The sequence below is a fragment of the Rhipicephalus microplus genome, chromosome X (genome assembly GCF_043290135.1).
Source record: "Rhipicephalus microplus isolate Deutch F79 chromosome X, USDA_Rmic, whole genome shotgun sequence".
NCBI lineage: Eukaryota > Metazoa > Arthropoda > Arachnida > Ixodida > Ixodidae > Rhipicephalus > Rhipicephalus microplus.
This window is the reverse complement of record NC_134710.1, coordinates 248,845,712-248,867,134: the sequence shown is the minus strand read 5'-3', so window position 1 is coordinate 248,867,134 and position 21,423 is coordinate 248,845,712. Positions and strand designations below refer to the sequence as shown.

The 21,423-nt window shown below is 44.9% G+C and overlaps 1 protein-coding gene across 1 annotated transcript in view; it reads right to left on the bottom strand.

Annotated features, from left to right (window-relative positions):
- Positions 1–465: 465 nt before the first annotated feature.
- Positions 466–21,423, bottom strand: part of LOC142777137 (uncharacterized) — a 29,810-nt gene continuing 8,852 nt past the window's right edge. The window contains exons 2-5 of the mRNA XM_075881469.1: positions 19,160–19,320; positions 17,875–18,042; positions 4,123–4,206; positions 466–708 (exon numbers count right to left, since the gene is read on the bottom strand). Coding sequence (XP_075737584.1) covers positions 643–708; positions 4,123–4,206; positions 17,875–18,042; positions 19,160–19,225 — 384 coding nt within the window. The 5' untranslated portion in view covers positions 19,226–19,320 and the 3' untranslated portion in view covers positions 466–642. The remainder of the gene's footprint in view (positions 709–4,122; positions 4,207–17,874; positions 18,043–19,159; positions 19,321–21,423) is intronic.

Genomic DNA, 21,423 nt, shown 5'->3' with positions numbered 1-21,423 from the left:
CTTACCTACACCCTGTATGCTATAGCAACCACCCTTGATGCAGCCAGGTTGCGAGAGTGCGTATAGCTTCGTATGACGCAGTGGAGTAAACGAGTGCAGCATAACAGATCTATAGATCCGTTATGCGACTGACGTTTCTCTCAAACATTTGGAAACGAATAAATAAGAAAATATGGCTATTCGAGTACCCTCTGGGCCATGTGCTTCGAAAGCAATGCATTATGTAAAAATCAAGCAAACAAACAGACTAGCAAAGGAACAAACAAAATAAGTACATCTCACTGGTAATATAGCTCGACTTGTGCATCTAATCTCTGATTACGTTCCAATATCTTTATAAGTCGCCAAAATGAACAAATACGAATTTTCACACAGAGACGCAAATCACAGATACCTGAAACAACCACGGTGTGCAATGATATGTTGAAATGCATTGCAATGACTGTAAACGAAAAGAGAAAAAGATTATAGGCCGCCGTTGCTGTTATATTCGTCGATTGCGCCTCGAAGCATGTAGAAAAACTCGTGGTCTTGACATTAGGCCCCCGCATGAGGTGTGTCTGATTTCGTTTTGTCATAGCTCAGGTAATACAAGGTCAAAAAGGCCTAATCTTGCGCGGGTGACCACTTCTCCGTCTCTTTTTAGTTCTTGATCAGCGAGTAGAAAAATTGAGCCAAATGTATTACTCCGATGACTATGGCGATGATCTGCGAGAGCAAAAAAAGAAAGAGATCAGTTAAAAGTGCGACATTTTGATCGTGGCGTGTAAAACGGGAACCTACAGTTCCCAAGCGGAGAGCGACTATCCATACAAATGCGCCAGATTTGAGTGCACCTACGGTAAGTTTTCAGAATGTTGCCCTCAATGCAGAACGCAATGGTACCGGTAAGGTAAAGAATTACGTGGCAAGAAGCTGAACCTCAAGTTTCGAGAGCGCCAATGCACTGATAATGTAATTGGGGGTTTTCCATGTCAGAACTGCAATATGAGGCCCGTCGTGCTAGGGACTACGGATTATATTGAACTCGTTCGCTATGTGCCTCTAAATTTAAGTACCCATGTTTTTTCTTTCTTCATTCTTTGCATTTTGCCATTATCAAAACGTATCGCTTCGGCCTGGAGTTGAACTCATTGTGTTCCCGCTTATCAGTGCAGTGCCATAGCCGTGAAGCCACCGTGGTAGGCGAATTTTAGTTGTGGTGCATTTCTTAGTCGCACGATGTCACGCTTCGTCGTCGGTGGTGACGCCATCAACACTAACACTGCGCATGCTCACGTCTCGAGGCTTGTGCCGCATGCTAGCTCTTTGTGCCGAGACGCGCATGCTGGCATCTAGTGCCGGCCCAGGATGATACCCGCATAACTGTCGCTCCCCTCCTCTCTTCCACCTCGCAAGGCCGACGCAGGCAGCATCTGCTAGTAATTAGAATCACAGTTTTTTCAAAAAGGTGGAGCCATAAATGCGAGAGCAACAATTTCGATATTTTACGAAGCAAGGCTAGCATCCTATCTCGCATTACGCTATAAAACGCTGGTTGATTGATATGTGGCGTTTAATGTCCCAAAATCACCATATGATTATGAGAGATGCCGTAGTGGAGGGCTCCGTAAATTTATATAAAACGCTGGTGTAAAGGCCCATTTACGCTAGAGCGACACGACACTGACATGACCCCGACGAAGACACGAGGTATACGCATACCATCGGCCGACGAGTCGCCCGCCGATAAAGTCGCCAGACCTCATGGCCACACTAGGCTGACGACGACGACGATGCCTCAAAAGAAAGCATGTTGTGGTAGTGTAACATAATTACAGACTGAAAACACCAGCAAAACGCATCGGCAGACCTGTCGTCGGCATGTCGTCGGGAGATCTGTGGCTGAGCGAAAATTTACCCACGTCCGCTTCAAGACATATTAATACTGTAATAAGCTCGTGCAATTACAAGCTATTTTATCTTAGACGAGCCCTCAAGCTTTCAACCCCCGCCGTTCGCCTTATTGCTTTTAATGCAATTGTTCAACCTTCTTTAGATTATGCTTCCATAATCTGGTACCCTCACACCAGAAAAAACATTAGCGAAATGGAAAAAATTCAAAAGAGAGCTGTTAGATTTATTTATAACAGTTTCGGTCGCACTTCAATAACACGTTTATTATCAAAAGCCAATCTTTCAACACCTACTCAAAGGAATAAAGTATTAAGATTGAAATTTTTCTTTCAGTTAGTTAAAGGTTATTATAAGTTAGACTTATCACACATACTTAATTTCTCCACGGGATATGCCACAAGACAGAGGCATTCCCTTACAATAACCCCATTCTCCACCCGTAATAACACGTTCAAATATTCATTTTTCCGAGGACAATCATCGAATGGAATAACCTTAGTAATGAAGTTGTTTCCCAGTCTTCCTTGAATCTTTTTGCTGCGCAGCTCCAGCAGTGAGTGTCTGATATGTGATCCTGCTTTTTATTTCTATCACTGTAGCAATTCCCCACTCGTGACCAACTTGAATATAGCGCTGATTTCATTATATGCCCTTATGACTGTTCATTGCAAACCATTGTCTTTTTGTGTACATACCTCACCTGTTTTATATTTACTTGTTTGCCGATTTGCTAATTTAGCAAATGTGTATCCACCCTGCTAAAACCCTATGTTAGGGTTGCAGTATTCATAAATAAATAAATAAATAAATAAAACGACCGCAAAGAGGGAAATCTTGGCGACATAACAATGCCCCCTCGGAGGCTTCCTGAGCGTTTGAATACGCATCCTGCGCATCTCACGGAAGTCTTTTTTTCCATTCCATTTAGTGTATCCCCACCCCCGTCCCTCGACACCGTAGATTATGGTGCCGGCTGCACCGCATAGCCAGAAAGGGACAATGGCAGAGCAGGGAGTATGGCTGAAAATGAGGTGCAGGTGTAAGTTTTGACGGTGTTGCTGCGTGTGCTTCCAGTGTGACTACATAGGTGGTCAACGAAAGGTTGTGAGCGTGATTAGGCCCGAACGGAAAGTTCCAGGAACAGTCGGGGACTATTTTTATAGTTGTAAAGTAAATATGACAACGACAAGACAAAAGACACCCCCAAAGACAGTCGGCAGACCAAAATAGGTGTCGAGTATTTCTACTGTAAACGTGCCTTAAGAGAACACGGCCGCTCCATGCACAATTTCAGCACCAAATTTTTGTGTTGAGAGCGCAGCCTGTAGAAGCTCCCGCATGCTGTGGTGGCATACGGCGCACGCTGATCGTTGTGGCGATCGTTACCCCCCCCCCCCCCCCCCTCCTGTTCGCTCACAAGATATGTGCGCATGCAGACGACCCCGGCCGGAAAGGTGATCTTCGCTCCACAGACAGAGAAGGCTAGCGCATCTTTCCCCGTATATATATTACATATACATATATGTGAATGACGGTAGTGGTGGCGGTGCCGGAAAAAAACCACCCGAGACTGTCCATATATTTGGTATCGCAATAAAACGACTGCTCGCGCTGGTGAACCGATCACTGGCCACCACGCATATGTAGGCACTAGATTGCGCATTCAGAAGTTAGTCAAGGGCGTCTTTACTAGGCTATCACTTGACATTGAAGGCAACGCTTCACACTCAATTGATCAATAAGAATGATAAAATTGAAATAACAAATAAGCATTTTCAAACCATACCCAAAGCAACCTTCGCGTAATGCCCAGCCCCCCGCTCTTCCAGCTCTGCGATGCATTTACTCAATTTCGCCTCGTGAGAAGATGCGGGCAGTATTTTTTTTAATGTACTGCGATCATGCAACCAGTCACTATTACATAAAATGCTGCAACTACAGCATCATTTTAATTAGTCAAAATATCACTGGCGTGAGGTAGCTATTGTTCTTGCTTAACGTGTTCGTTCGTAATAAAACCCGACAAAGGCGAAAATGCTGTAGGCCTGTGTGCCCATATTTGGGTGCACGTTAAGAAACCCAAGTGGTCAAAATTTCCGGAGCCCTCCGATACGGCACCTCTAAGAATCATATTGCGGTTTCGGGGCGTTAAACTTCACACATCAATCAATCATAAAAAAAAGCCTCTACAAGTGGGTTATAGAATCCCAAATTTTTGTAACTTACCCCGTCGATTATGGATGAGTTGCCAATAGTCGCTACACCCCCTGAAATGTAGCAGACCGCTGCCCCCAGATGGAAAAGAGTGTACTGGAAGGCAATAAATAAAGTACGTTTATGCTCGAGCACGCGAATAAAGAACATTCCCTGATAAGTAACCATGGAAAGGTGTATGCAACCACTAACTGTAAAAATTTGGGCAGCACTTTTGCTCATTGATTTATCTATGACTAATATGATACACTGAAAAGACGAGATGAAATAGCCTTATGCAAGCGTATGAACAATTTTGCAGCGCAGCGCTAAAAAATTCGCTACATTAGCGTTCCTTCATCTATAACGTTTTTAGTTGAAACGAGAAGAGTTATTGATATGGTCATGGGTTGGTAACGGTTCTTTACGGGAACATGAACTTATAGACATCTTTCGTGTGACGGGTAAGGGCGTACAAGACATAAAGATGAAGGTGCCAGTAGGCTCTCTGGAAAGTGCGTATCTTCGCTCTTTGGCACACAAAGTAGATTTTTCAATAATGAGAGCGCTGTTCAGATCTTTTAAAGAGCCCTAGGTGGTCGAAATTTCCGGTGCCCTCCCCTATGGCGTCTCTCTTTATCATACGGTGGCTTTGGGACGTAAAGCCCCCCATATTCATCAATAAATTGGCTTCACACTTACCAAATTTCACATTACGTGAAGTGAATGAATGACAAAGGTATACGACTGGTGCAAACACCATATTCACGATTTGCATGTCATGTAGAAACATGACTACATGCCACGCTCTATGCGTTCTTGGCCATTTCAATGTCTTCACATATACGAAATTTAGCATTACGTGACATGAATGGATCTTAAAGGTATATGACTGGTGCACACATGATAATCATGTTATGCGTGTTTTGTAGAAGCATAATACATGCTATGCTCATGATGCTCTCTCGGCCGTATCGTGGACTTCACATATACCAATGTTGGCAATACGTCACATGAATGGATGACAAAGGCATATGACTGGTGCAAATATGATAATCATGATATGCGTGTCATATGGAAAGCATGATTACACGCCAAACTAATAGTGCACACGCGGCTGTTTCGCTAGCTTCACATATAATAAATTTGGTATGACGTGACGCGAACGAACAATGAAAAAAATGAAACGTCCTACCATGATAATACTGACATGCGTGTCATATAAAACATGACTACATGTTAAGCTTATGATGTGCTCTTGGCCGTTTCGCTAGCTTCACTTGATACCAAATTCAGTATTACGTGACGTGAATGGACGACAAGGGTAAGTGACACATCCAAAAATGATAATCATGATATCTCTGTCATGTAAAACATGATTACATGCTACGCCTGTAGAGCGCTCGTGGCCGTTTTGCTATCTTCACATATACCAAATTTGGTATTACGCGGCGTGAATGAACGACGAATAAAAATTCCAGGTGCAAGCACAATAATCATGACAAGGAAGTCATGTACGGCCTAATATACACGCCTGCCACTGCTGGGGCTGATATTGCCAACGTGAGTGGTGCCGTCGTTACGTGACTATAAACAACACACTTGTATTTTATCCAAATACCTCAGTGCGCATAAAATTTCCACTTGTGTTTACTGTGTACTGCATTGATGCGTCTTGAAACGTTGTGGGGATTTAAAGTAACATATAAAACTCTCTCATTCGTACTTCGCATATCATCGATTTCAACCTGTGTGAAATCTGCCAATTTTTTTCCTCATGGGTGCACCTGCCAAAATTGGAACAATTACTGAAAATAGCGGTTCAGGAAAAAAAAGTTGAGTGGAGGCAGCTATGTTGGTTGTTTTTGACACGAGATCTTTACGTAATTTAAATGTATTTGTCTCGATTAGGTTCAAACTATTCCGGGATTCGACTTTTCATTTTTCTCTAAACTATTTCGGTAGGCGTTAGAATTAGTGGTTGAGTCATGTTAAAAATTTTTTTTGAATTTCTGTCTCTTTCCCACTTTACTGAAACAACATAATGCGTCTCACACTGCCACCTAATTTAGCCCACCTTAGGTTCATAGTATTCAGACTTTACGACTTCATTCTGCTCTTTCATTTTTCCCACTTTCACTGCTGTGCCGCTCAGAGGAAGCAAGGCACATCGCACGTCTCCGGACTTTCGCATCCGAAGAACGTTCAAAAGGTCGTCACGGTAAGCAACATCGTCGTCTCGTACAGCAAAGAAGATGTAGCGCGGCCTTGCATTTCTTATCCGCAAGTGTGGCCAATACTCTAAGTTTCTGGCCTGCAACACAGGTCCTTTCGTCGTAATGTCGCGCCTTAACAAAGTTACGTACGTTGCATCACGGGTAACATTACTGGCCGTCGCTCCGCAAGTATTAATGTCTTGCATGTCGTCCGCATGAAGCAACATCGTGCGCGACACTTGACTGACTCTACTGGTGTGCATCTTTTGCAACGGGGGAACTGATACACAACTTTCAACAAGTGTAAAAGAGGAAACGGGAGTCGTGTTGGATTCGGGGCCTAGCCTTCCGCGACCATCTATCACCCCACCCTGTAAAATAAACAGCTGTTGCAATAACAATAAAGATCAGGCTCGTTTGAACAAAGCGCTTCGAAGACACTTGACGTTCGCCTTCTGTAGCGGAACGTCGTAACGTCACCGGGCACCATTCGCATCGCCTTTTGAATAATTGAAGAAGTAGTCAACTAATTTTTGTCTGCCTTTGGGCGACACGGCGGAGTGCCTCGTAGGGTAGTGGGGGGGAGGGATCGAAAGAATAGTGAAAATATATAGATAAAAAGTATAACAAGGCAAGCGATAGAAAAAGGAGATATGAAAAATGGGAGGCGGTCGAAGAAGTCCCAGGATGGGGTGCCACTTTTCAAATGCTTGCCAAGCTTCCCTTCTCGGTGAAACCCTCGCTTCGACAACTCGAACGTTTGTGGGCGTACCATTGGCCACTTTAGAATGTCCCAGAATGTAAGCCTGCTGCTAATGTAGTTTCGATGCGCCCCCTGAGCCATTATTAATCAATTGGCGAATCACCCAAGGCTTCAATACGCAACAGTAAGGCAGTAGAGGCAGCTGCGCTCTTTGCCAAATAATAATAATAATAATAATAATAATAATAATAATAATAATAATAATAATAATAATAATAATAATAATAATAATAATAATAATAATAATAATAATAATAATAATAATAATAATAATAGCCTTATTACCATAATAATATAAAATTATTAATAACATTATTGTTACGAATAAGAGGTGACGCCGTATCGAGGAGGCTGTGGATGAGATGTACTTAAAACCAGCAGTAATGGCGTGACCAGTTCACCAGCGAACGAGCGGAGACCACCCTTCGTCCTCTTCGTCAGGCACACACGCGCATTGTCCCACAAAAAGTCAACATGCATGTAGCATAATCTCCGGCGGCAGAAGCGCCGTCTCGGCGCATCTAGATGTCAACATCCGCGGGAGAGTGGTAAGGATTCAAGCGTGCCACATGTACGATATCGGTGGTTTGTGAGGCAGCTGAAGGCGATGAGGCAGCGGGGGCAATTTCGTATGTCACAGGAGTAATTTCACGAAGGACTCAATATGAATCTGTGTAGACGACCCGTCAAGTCTGCTTGTCGGAAAAACTTTTTTTCCAAGAAGTTTTTCCGACAAGCCGACTTGACGGGTCGGGGACCACAGCTGCACCAATAAACCGGGTAGGAAGTGCAGGTCGCGGTGCCGTTTATCGTACAAACGCCGCTGGTTCTCTTGAGAGGCCAGAAAGCGAATGCGGGCGATTTCGCGTGCGTGGGCAGCCCGAGTGATAGCGTCAAGGGCATATTTGCTGGTCGGTGTCGCGGTAGACATAATGACTGTATCTAGGTGTAATATAGGTTCTCGGCCAAACAGCAGAAAAAAATGGAGAGTAACCAGCAGTGTCATGGCGCGAAGAATTATATGTGAAGTACAGCAACGCGAGATGCCAGTTGGTGTGGTTTGTAGAAACATACTTAGCGAGCATGTCTGTAAGAGTTCGATTTAGACGCTCCGTGAGTCCATTGGCTTGCGGGTGGTATGACGTAGTCAGCTTGTGTTTCGTTTGACAGGACTGCAAGATAGCAGCTATGACCTTCGAAAGAAAGGTGCGGCCATGGTCTGTAAGCAACTGCCGTGGGACTCCGTGTTGCAAAATCGCTTCCCTGAGGAGGAAGTCGGCGACATCTGTGGCGCAGCTTGTTGGAAGAGCTCGTGTGATGGCATAACGCATGGCGTAGTCGGTGGCCACGGCTATCCACTTGTTACCCTAGGAAGACAAGGGGAAAGAGCCAAGTAGGTCCAAGAAAACGCGCAAGACCGGTTCTGACGGAATGTCAAGTGGTTGAAGGCATCCGGCGGGAAGTGTCAATGGTGTTTTGCGGCGCTGGCATTTCTCACAAGCCGTAACGTATTTTCTGACTGAACGTACAACCTTGGCCAAAAGAAGCGTGGGCGTATTCAGTAGTAAGTGCGTGACACACCAAGGTGACCAGCCGTTGGGAGGTCATGAAGTTCATGTAGAAATTCCAAGTGAAGGTGTTTCGGAATAACAAGCAGCAGGGCTAATCCATCCGGCTTAAAACTTTGACGGTATAATACAGCATCATGGAGCACGAATGAGCGATGAGACTCATTGGAAGATGGTGATTCTAGGGGCTCAATTGTAGCACGCAAGGACGCATCATGGCACTGCTCGTCACCGATGCGATTCATTTGCGAAAGGGAAAAAGACACAAAGCTCGGTGTCGGTTTAAGGCATAGAGCTCGACTCAGCAACCGGGTAGCGGGACAGAGTCTGCGTCCTGATGTAGGCGTCCGGACTTGTACATCACCATGTAGGTATACTCTTGCAGTCGCAGAGCCCAGTGCCCGAGACGGCCAGTGGCATCTTTCAGTGACGAAAGCCAACATAGCGCATGGTGGTCCGTTATTACAGAGGAACTCGTGTCATATAAATATGGGCGGAACTTCGTGACTGCCCAAACAAGAGCAAGACATTCACGCAGTGTTATTGAATAGTTGCGCTCGGCAGCTGTGAGCAGGCGGCTAGCGTTGGTGGTGACTCGGTCATGTCCCCGCTGGCGTTGGGCTAGGACGGCTTCAATCCCGTGACCACTCGCATCGGTTCTTACTTCCGTCGGAGTGGACGGGTCAAAGGGGGGCCATATAGGTGGAGTCGTGAGGAGGGTGATGCGTGAGAAAAAGCGGCAGCTTGAGCAGAACCGCACGTAAAAGTCGCGTCTTTCTTCAGAAGGTCAGCGAGTGCTCGAGCAATCGTTGCAAAATCTCTCACGAACCTTCTAAAATAAGAACAAAGTCCCACAAAGCTCCGGACGGCCTTGACCGACTGGGTTACAGGAAAGCTCGTGACGGCACGAATTTTCTTTGGGTCAGGCTGCACACCTGAAAGGTCGACAAGGTGGCCCAACACCGTTATCAACTAGCTGCCGAAGTTACATTTGGACGAGTTAAGTTGAAGGCCAGCAGTGCTTAAGATGTCGAAAACCACTGACAAACACTGGAGGTGTGTCTCAAGTGTAGGCATATACAAGGACATCATCCAGGTAGCACAGGCATGTTGACCACTTGAACCTTGCAATAGCGAATTCATCATACGCTCAAACGTGGCTGGTGCGTTGCATAGCCCGAACGGCATCACCTTGAATTGGGATAGGCCGTCGGGAGTTACAAACGCTGTCTTTTCTTGGTCCTTCTCGTCCACCACAATATGCCAATAGCCAGAACGTAGGTCAATTGAAGAAAAGTATCGCGCGCCGCGAAAACAATCCAGGGCGTCATCAATTCGGGGCAAAGAATAAACGTCCCTTTTCGTGATTCTATTAAGATGGCAGTAATCAACGCAGAAGCGCCACGTGTCATCTTTCTTTTGAACGAGCACAACAGGAGATGCCCAAGGGCTCGTGGAGGGTTCAACAATTCCTTTAGCTAGCATCTTGTTGACTTCTTCTTGAATTACCTTGCCAGACACCCGGTATGGTCGGCGATGAATGGTAGGAGGATCAGCTGTGTTAATGCGGTGCTTCACGAGGGAAGTTTGACCAAGTGGACTGCTGTCGATGTCAAATATGTCGCGGTAGGAAGCCAGTAGGCGGAATAGGGCATCGGACTGGTCAGGGTTAAGCGTCGGGTCGATTATGGGGCGCAAGGCCGCATCGATGGATGTGGCATCCTGCAGGCGACGTGGAAGATCGGAGCATGCATCTGCCGTAAAAGCGGTGACGTGGGCGTCAATTAGGAGTCGAAGCGTGGTGAGTGAAATTCCGTGTGGTAGTACTTGCTGCGTGAAACCAAAATTGATAATTGGCAGACATGTTCGGTTAGAGGCTACGGCTACGACGGAGTGTGGCACAGTTATGTCGCGTGCCAGGAGAATATCAGGAATAGGCGTGACGACATAATCACCGTCAACAACGGATGAACTTGCGGCCAATTCAATGAATATGAGGGCTTATGGTGGTATCCGACTGAAGTCTGTGGTACGGAGGCTTTTCGACAGCTTGGGGCGAGAATCTGAAGAAGAGGAAGTTCTAAACAGAGAGTGCCGGCGGAACAGTCAATCAGGGCAGAATGCGTTTATAAGAAGTCCATCCCGAAGAGGAGGTCATGAGGGAAATTGTCGAGCACGGTAAATAAGACAGAAACTTGGCAGCCGGCAAGGCTAATAGGTATGGTACACATTCCAATGACGGCCACAGTTCTACCATCGGCGACACGGACGGCGTGTGTTGCGGCAGAAGTGAGTACTTTTTTGAGGCGACGACTGAGCCGAGCGCTCATTATAGACACCTCAGCTCCAGTGTCAACTAAAGCCGTCAAAAAACACCGTCCACTTGCACTGCAAGCAAGTTCTTATTAGCAGGGAGCGTCAATGGAGGATTTGGGTCCCTCCCACTTGATGCAGCACTACCTCCAGTAGCTTCATTATCTAGTTTTTCGTCCTGGAAGATCTATAGTTAGTCGGCGATGGATAGCGGTGGGGTTGGGGCGACGAAGAACGGCGGCATTGCGGTGACGGTGAACGAGTGGTAGAGTGGCTGTTAGGTGGGTCGGAAGCAGGATACTCACGGCTGGGGAATACCGACGTGTGTCCGTGAATGGCCGAGGAGAAAAAAAAATGGCTCCAACGGCGGGGCGTCCAAGTGCTGCGACTGTTGTGGGAGACATGGTCAACTCAGTGAAGCGGAAGCAGATTGGCTTCTCGTCTGCTGGTCTTCAATCCGTCGGAACGCGGGATCGCGGAAAATTATGAGTCATGGCGCGGTGCATTTATTGTCATCGGTCTGGAGGTGGCTTGGGAGGCAGAGCAGGTCACAGGAAAACCGAGCTCTGCAATTTCTTGCCTCACGACGGCTTGAATAACAGAGATTGCTGAAGGCACTTGTGAGGCGCCATGGTCCAGTGGAAGTGAAGGAAATAGCGCCGGAATTGACGCCTCAAGCTCCCGTTGAACCATACGTGTCACGTTCTCCTGCATAGGTGGGGCGGCACTGAGATCGCTGCAGGTAGATGTAACAGCCGTGTTTGGTATCCGCGTAAATTGAGGCAGGACACGGTGCCTTTTCGCCCTTTCAAAGCGGCGGCATTCTTTAATAATCACATCGACGGTGTTGACGTTAGTGTACACGAGCAAGTTAAAGGCGTCGTCCTCGATGTCCTTGAGTATGTGACCCACCTTGTCACTCTCTGTCATTTCCTCGTCCACTTTCCGGCACAACGCGAGCACGTCCTGTATGTACGAGACATACGACTCAGTTGAGGACGGCACACGAGTGGCGAGTTCTTTTTGCGCTTCCATTTGGCGACCGAACGGGTCCTCAAAGATGTCGCGTAGTCGCTCTTTGAATATATCTCAGCTGGTAATCTCAGTCTCATAAGCATCAAGCCAAACACGTGGGATACCGTCCAATTAAAGATTACGTTGGCGAGCATCATGGTAGGGTCCCATCGGTGTGTCTGGCTAACAGGATCATACATACGGAGCCAGTTGTTACGTCAAGCCAGGTTGTGTGGAGAATGTACCGGGATCACGCGGGTAGGGCATCGTCAGGTATGTAGTGGCTGGTGCTACTAATTGAGACGCTGACAGGTTGTTGCCATTGGTAGCCTAGGCCGGAGACTGAACTGTGCGGCCACTGCGAAGCTTCGTGGTGAGGACGGGGAACGTTCCACCAACACCAAATATGTTATGGATAAGAAGGCGACGCCTTATCGACGAGGCTGTGGATGAGATGTACTTAAAACCAGCAGTAATAGTGTGACCGGTTCACCCGCTAACGAGAGGAGACCACCCTTCGTCCTTTTCTTCAGGCGCACTCGCGCATCGTCCCACAAAATGTCAACATGCATGTAGCAATATTATCACTATTGTCATCATTTCACTGCCGACAAAATTGCGCTGACCTCTTATTTCTTTACAATCTAGTTCAGGGCATTATATCCTGCCTTTTGCTTCTGAGATGTGTACGATTTCAGATTCCGCTAAGTTAACCAGAGACATTCAACGATTTCATGTACCTGTCAACTTCTTTCAACACTTAACCGTTCACCAAATTTGAAGTCTATATATTGTTAACTTTCATGATCTTGATATTTGTCACAGTCCACTGCCATTGTTTTTATCTCAGCTTTGCACTTTTTTAAGATAGTTTTTCACAATGTTCAAATTCTCGCTTTTCCATTTTCAAATAGCTATTCACACAGTTGTGCCTATTCCCCTTTATTTTTCCTTGCCATTCCATAATTCTCGTCTTGTCTTTTATGTTTCCCTATTTTAGCTGATAGTTTTTTGCATTTTCGCTTACTAGTTTTTTAAATTTTTTTCTCTAGATTGTATTGAACTGTTTACTTTTATTGTTTTATGTTTAAGTGCGCCTGCACAATGACCTCATGGCTATCTAGGGCACGTTAAAAGGTGTTTATTATTATTATTATTATTATTATTATTATTATTATTATTATTATTATTATTATTATTATTATACAAGACGTACTTTACGGAACATCCTGTTTTACGCTGCATCATTTATTCTATACTATCGAAGTGTTCAAATGAGCTCTATTCTTTTTCTTACAAGGGCGCCTGCACCACTTCTTCAGCATGGTTAGAAAACGCTGCCGATCGGTAAGCGAAGCTTCTGAGAAATGATGCTAAACACAACACCGAATTAGGCTAGTTGGTGACAATTCATGGTGATAGTAGCATGACAAACATGGACAGATTGAAAGCCCCACAACACCTGCACTGTGTGGTCTTCCCTTCTGTCTACGTTGGTCACGCTACGGCCTTGTTTCTTCTAACAGTATGCGAGCGAATCACTATAGAACAGCACGAGGCCTTGAACTTAAACATAAATCTTGAAGTATGCTAGAAATTATTCTTTCCTTCTGAAATTGATGCTATATACTAAAATCATCAGGTCATGCAAACAAGTTTTGCGGCATTGGCTGATGTGAGCACCGTGAGCTAAATAGTTACGATGACCGCCTCGGTAGGCCGCCACGCGCCCACGCTTCCGAATTCATTGAAAAGAAACCACGTTCGATGAAAAAAAAAGGACTCGGGTTATGATATGCTCTTCACATATCTTCATTCCACCGTGACAACCTTCCCTGCTTAGCTCGTCGGGACGATGGTAGAGAGAAAAGAATTATGGCTAGTGATAAATTGCTGTAACTTTCTCCTTATTGATGGATAAAAAATTTTCTTTGCAGTGGTCGTTTCGAATCACAATAAACATTTTTAAAATGAAGCCATTCGACGTTTTCTTGGAAACGTGTCACAGGGCCTTTTCAGCTCACTGTGATCTTTCCCAGTGGTCAGTGTGATACCATTCAACTATCAGGTGCTCTATTGCTACCCCTTTACTCCTCACTTTGTTTAGCCGTAGTTACTGTTTTATGAATTGGTGAATCGCGAGACAGGACCATGAACTAGGAGTAAGCTTAAGCTTACGTTTAGAAGCGAAACGGGATAGAGTAATCAGACCCTATTCACATCTGGAAAGGTTCAACTGTGCGAGGTACGGGACAACAGAATAGAAGAATAGAGGACGAATGCAGACTATCAACTAAATTGAGCAGTTAATAGTGTGCATTCCTCCTGTATGCTTGTCTTATGTTGTCCTGTATCTAGCGCAGTTGAAGGTTTCCAATTGTTTTACCAACAAGCCCTCAAGCATACGCTTTTCTATTTGCATCATTTCTTTATCCGCTTTCAATGCTTCGCGTTTCGGTGGGCACCTCAGCCGTGCCTAGAAAAACGTGGGTGAGCATGACATTGGCCGTACTAGTATCTGTTAAAGCGCTATCTGCAAGTACCATTGCACAGTGTCCACTGCATCAACATACACCATTTTGTGAGGTAGTGAAGTACCTACTACGCATTTGTAAAGGAATACGCACGTACGTATGGCTGCACATTTTCTTGATTAAGTGGCCGATAGGGTTGATGGTAATGAGTTATGACTAAACTATAGAGAAGGACAGGTTCATATTACCCACTTGTCCGCTTCAGCCCCGCAATGTTATACGTCTTTTAATGTGACATCTCAAGCGTCAATGGTCTTCTTTCTAAGCAGCATCAAGCAGTGACATGTAGCTATAGTTGAATCCATGCTGTGCTCTCTCCCCGCAGCTCGAAGCTTATGTCGCTGATTTCACTCACGAGTCGACTAACTCAGACTCACTCGAACTTGGATCAAGCGATGAGTCGGAGTTTGAGTGAGCTAGGGGCAGAAATATTTTAATGAGTCTGAGTTCATGCGAGTCCGGTTCAAGGAAATTTACGTGGATGTGAGTCCGAGAGAGTTTCGCCAAGAAATATGTTGGAGAATTGGAGTCCGAGTAAGCCCAAAGCACCAGATATAGCTTCTTGAGTGAGTCTGAATGAGTTACACTTTCTTCTGCCGACCTCTATACTGCTTTTCAGCATCACCATGAGCCTTACTGGGGGTCACTTTTAGTGATACATGCTTAATTTATCGTTCATACAGCATTTCAGTATTTCTTTATCAGTGGCACGATTTAAATTGGTGGATGACTTGATATACCCCTTGCCAACTTTTCCAGGCAAGGTCTTGATAAATATATAAATATATCCGATGCTGTCAACTCTTCGAAGAAAAAATAACCTTAATATGTTGCGAATACTCATTACTTGTATTTGAAGGTACTACATCAAATGGCACAAAAAAGTGCACCGATTACGTCATATTCGTGTTAAAGAGCATTGATACCACGTGTAAAATTGCTAATTGAAGACTAACGGACTCATCAGCCGACTAAGTCCCAGTAATATCGAGCCGCAAATCTGAGTGAGTGAGCACGGGTGAGTAATGTTTTGGTGAACGTGAGTCCGAGTGAGTTCATCTCAGGAAAAATTTTAAGAGTGAGTTCGAGTGAGTGGAAAGCGCAAGTTATACTTTATGAGTGAGTCTGAGTGAGCCCCATAAGAACTGCCGACATACGGCTCAAAGTAATTGTGCTCTTTTCTGTCATATTACCTCAAGTTTTGCTATTCTCACCCGTACAACATCGCATAAAGAGAGAGAGAGAGAGAGAGAGAATGACTACAGCTTTAAACATTGGTAATACAGAGTTAGCACTTACAGTTTTGTAGTTTGCAAACTCTGATGGCCCACCCGTTGCTTTCGTTCCCGAAATATTTGTTTCCTAATATTAGGGATTCGCAATATTTTAAGGTAGGCATATATTTGCACGAATGAGCTTTTGTTTTTCCCAATATATGCTTCATGAGAGAGGACAGCCTGCAGCAAATGTTGGCTGGGACTGTACCGCAAGAGAACTCATGTATCACTTTTCGTGATTACCCCGACAAGTGAACTATGTTTGCTATTTTATATATTTGAGTTTTTTCAGCATACAGCCACTTGTTGTTAATAAAAAGGACTAGGTTACTAGGCCAGTCAGAAAACTAATTTAGTTTCAGTAAAGTTAGCGGAGTAAAACCCGTGGGATTCTTGCGCCGGAATCTGCATCATTCCCCATCTACCGTTCGGCAGCAGGCCTACCAAACGTTTGTACGTTCTCAGCTGGAATACGCTTCTTCGATCTGGTCTCCGCATCAACAATACCTAATAGATAAAATAGAATCCATCCAAAATCGCGCAGCCCGCTTCATTACTTCAATGTATAACCGCCACTCCAGCATCACCCAAATCAAACGCGATATTGCCCTTACTAACTTGGATTCCCGCCGCTCTGTCACCCGTCTATGCCTCCTCCATAAGTACTGCTACAACTCATGGACCAGTCGCCTATCACTTGACATTCCTTCGCGTACATCTAGTCGACTTCATAATCATCTCAGTTTCAGACGCATCTTCGGCAACACACAGTCATTCAATAATTCTGCACTGCCACGCGCCATCGCAGTTTGGAATAGCCTTCCGGATGGGATTGTTTCTTTGAGAGATCCGGCCAAATTTCGCGAGCTACTACAAATTTATATGTTCTCTTGATTTTGTATAAGGATGCTTTGTTTTTTTCATTTTGTATTTTGCTGCATTTGCTTATAGTGTTTGTTCTTCTCCCTTCCATTTTACATTTTTTTGTTTTCTTCGGTATATTTCTTTTTATGCTTTATGTATTGTGATTTTTCTGTAACCACCCCTACTCAATGCTCCTCCGGGGCCTGTAGGGTAACATGAATGAATAAATAAATAAATATCCGAAGCGAACTCTTATGAGATGCGAAGCAGCAACAGTGGGCACGGCGTTGCCCCTGTTGAAACGGGCGTCGAGACGCGGATGCTGGAAAAACGGTTTGAAGCGAAACTCGCGGTAGCGTTTACTATGTAAACGTTTGTTTAAAATGCAAATACACGGGAGGAGGGTCACACTGATGACGCTTGCGCTTGGCTTCTTGGGCTCGCGTCTTGTTGATGTTACCCGCGCCGTCCCTATTCTCGAACGCGATCAGCGTTTTTGACTCGCACCTCACCGGTGTCATTGGTCTTACACGACGAACACTTGCGTTCGGCTTCCAAGGCTGGCGCCTTGTCGGTGTTCCCGGCGCGACGTCATCATTCGCGAATGCGATCGGCTTCGCTGACCCGCAACGCAGGTGACGGCCGGGAAAGGTACGCGTACACTAGCGGGATGCATGCCCACTGCCCACGTTTCTGGCGCCGCGGGACCACGGCCGGGCTGGTTGACGACGCGCGAGCGCGTGCGGCATGTCTACCCGCGGCTTCTCGCCGACAGATAGAGACAGGTGGCGTGGGTGAACAGATGATGCTGACGTGAGGACTGGGCTCCAGCATTGCGAGCGGTGGAGAGGGTGAAGCGATTGAGATGACACGCGGCGAGCGGCGAGAGGCTAGGGAGAGAGTGACGTCTCGCGCGCGCACTGCGAGGGAAGGCGTGGCCTGTTTTTGCCGCCCCGGTGTGAAGGGACGGAGTTACCCAGGCTAGTGAAACAGCTGCTTCACATCTGATAGTAGTTGTGAAGAAGTCTGCATATACTGATTCTTACGACTCCTAACACTCTGCACTGACAGAATAAGTGGACAGAATAAAGTGGACGCTTTTGCCATTGACGATCGGATCATTATCAAATGCTTTTAATTGTAAAAATGTCAGTCTGAAGCACCATGTGAAGTATGTTAGTTGCTATAAATGTTTATCCACAGGTTTTGCGCATCGCTGGGAACGAGCTCACTCACGTAAAACAGTCTGGGGAGAGTGAGGGCGGTCGTAAGGCTCATTATCGATGACGTGAGGAAGAAGAGTCCATTTGTCACGAAGATGCTCGCGCAGGTGCAGAGAAACTCCTCGCTCGGCGTGGTTGTGCCAAAGGTGCCATACAAACTCCAGAGAATGGCGCCGAGCATCTGCATCGCACCGCACAGCCCCGATGTCATCAAATTTGGCTGCACTTCATATGAATTCGCCACTTTAGGTGCACTCATTGATTTTCATTTTATGTAGAATGCATTTCGCAATGCAGCATACGTTCGTAGCTACTTTTATATCATGACTCTAAAACAACGCCGCTTCATTCTCGCTGTCTCTTGTGCAGAGTACGATTTCTTTTCGCCTGCAGATCGTTGAACAATGTTGCACTGGACTAATATGCATGCATGCATCAGCGATTCCACACTGTGGGAAACGTTGACAACAATGTGGTGAAATCGAGGCAAGCGCAATATTTTCCAGTGCATCAAGCACCTTCTTCTGCACCGCTGAAAAAGAAAGACTGACTTCTCCACATGTGTTTCATTTGTTTGCACAGCGTGTGCGCACACCGCCTAACTTAGTTCATTTGCCCCTGTCTTTTTATTAGCTTGATGAGCTGCGTATTACATCTTTATACATTTTCCCGGTCGTTCTACCGAAGTTTTCTCAAATTTATAGCTTAAGTGCCTTACACAAATTGTCGTGTCTTCTTTCTTTTTATGCACCAATGCTTTAGAATCAGGGGATATTTTGCAATCATCGACTGCTCTAGCATCATGTCTGGCTTGTCCAGTTTTGATTTAGAGTTCCAGTATACTGTGTGGAGAATAATTGAAACTTTTTGGTGCTTGAACTGTGTAAGCATGCTATAATGTATAAAGCCACTCATGGTAATGTCATGGTGGTGGTAGTATTTGCTCTCTTATATCAAATACAGCGGTTACGTTGTGTAAAGACAACGTCGGAGCTGCCAATGACATGCTGAGTGGGTTGGTGTATCTTGGAATTGCTCGACATGTTAGATTTATGCCAACATTTATGCAACAGGGATATTTGATTGGAACCTTTTCAGATGAAAGGACGTACAATACATGTAAGGTTCTAGCATTCCACGGGAACAAGCACGGACGTGAATATAGCCTAACGCGTCTGACGCTCTGGAGTTGGCTCCTGTACGCAGCTGTGGTAAGCTCTGATATAATGGTGTACACAGGGTAACAAATCACTCTGTGTGCCGCAGAAACCACAGGAATATATTGAGCGCCAACTCACCACCTCGAGGACGTTGAGCCAGCCATCGGTAGTCATAGTGTATTCGCGAGCGTAGAACTGCACCATGGCACTGGCCTTGCTTGCCTTCTTTCACGTTTTCGCTGTCAATACGTCTTGGCTGTCAATACGGTGCTTGGGCTGGGTACACCATTGCAGACTTGCTGCGTTTTACGTGATAATAAAATAGTATGAACACTTCATAAGTTCAAGTTAAAATGCAACTAAACATGTTGTTCGAGTGTTTATGCGATTATCATGATTTTAATTTGAAGTTTATTTATGTATACAGCAGGGCGCACGAAGGCGCCTCAGAACCAATTAAGCCAATCTTGTGCTAGCTGGTTTTATTTTACGCCAGGGAACTGCGTCCACGTCGTCGCTCCATCTGACCCCTGCCATTCTCCCTCAGCTACATTTGTTGTTTCTTGATGTTTGTGTCCTTCACATTACGTGTACAGCCAAGGCCCATTTTATCTCCTTAAAGCCAGCCAAAATATCATTTATTTTTTGTTCTTCAATCCAATCTGCTCTATTCCTGTCGCCTAATGTTATGCCTATCATTTTGTGCTCGATTACACGTCGCGTAGTTCTTAGCTGCTTCGCCCAGTTTCTTTGTAATCCTTCAAGTTTTCGGCCCATTTGTCAGTACTGAATGTATATAGGGAAAATGGGAAACTCTTTTTCATTATTTGGGAATGTCTGCCGTAGCCAAATTTCCTCTTTAGGAGGAGGTTGCCCTGTCAGTAATTAACCAAGGTACACACACAGCTATCACAGGTTGGTGGTAATCATGAACTGTTTCGCTTTTGCCAGTACATATTCATAGTTAGCCTTACTTTCATTACCTTATGGTTGGCCGTTGGTCATAATATGCAATTCGTCGCCAACACTGCTAAACTTTATCATGCCGTCTACAAAGCCTATACGTTACTAAGGTATTCTCCATTATTCTTTGTCGCCATTTCACTCAATTGGAGCTCTTTGAATAAGTTTTCTAAGCATGCGGTGAACAATAAGAAGATCACATCTCTTTGTCGGAGCTATTTCTCTACCGCAATTCTACAGCTTGTATTGTGGAGAAAGAAATCAACTATGGATTGTTTGTAGATATTGGCCAACGTAGTTTTAATTGTTCCACGTATTCCTCGGTGTCATAGTACTTTCAAGAGTGCTGGTGTCACTACCTAGTCGACTTACTTTTCGTAGTACATGAAAACCACAGTAAGGGGCTTGTTGCACTCCGCATATTTTTCAATCAACGTGCTGATTGCATTTCTACGATTCATTGTAGCGTACACCTCTCTCATTCTGGCTTCCTGACTAGGTTAGTTAAAGTAATAAAATGTTTTTCTTATCCCGTTTAAAGCTACCTACGTAAACATTTTGTATCGTACTGAAAATGACATAATGGGTCTATAATTCAACTCTCTCTTTTGTGTAAAGCCATGTTAAAGTTCTTTCAGCTCACTAGAACTTTCATGTCTTGGGAATTGTCTATCCTTGAAGTACAGAGGTTATTGTGGTTGGCTGCTGATCTAAAAGTCACAGGTTATACGAGCCGTGGCAGTCGCTTTTAGAAGGAGGCAGAATGCTCAAATCCCGTGCACTGTGTGATGTCAGTGCACGTTACATAACAAAATATGTTGAAATATTGGGTGCTGTCCACTACGACATGTCTCCAAATCATGTTGTGGTTTTGTCACGTAAGACCCCTGTATAATATGTTCAGAGACATTTAGTGCAAGGTGCTGGACATTTGTTCTATGCGAAATCTTTTCCCTCTCATCAAATCGACTGCTACGCCGCCTTATCCAATCATGACAGGGCACATAAATTATGACCACTGTCACCTGACTCATACTTATAGATATAGAACTTCATATCTTTCTCAGCATTGAACTCCCCGGAGAACGGGTTACTTATTTGAAAAGTGCTGAGTTCAAAGTACTAGTTGTTTTCCATCCTCACCATAACGTTGAAGTTGCAGAAAATACTGATATACTCATTTTTCAGCACTCGCATTTTAGTCCTCCCTATAAACAGCTTCTTTCCAGCTGTATTGATGATTCCATTTATTTTCACTGCTGCCTCTACGCCTCTGACGTTGTTGTTCCTTATGTCGCTTTCTTCTTGTTGATCAGCTTTGTTATGTGAATGCGATATATTTTAATTCTTAGAGGTGATTTACTTTGAGATGTAATTTCTTTTTATTTCTTATTTATTTATTGCTTCTTTAATAAACCTCGGCTCCAGCAAACACCCCT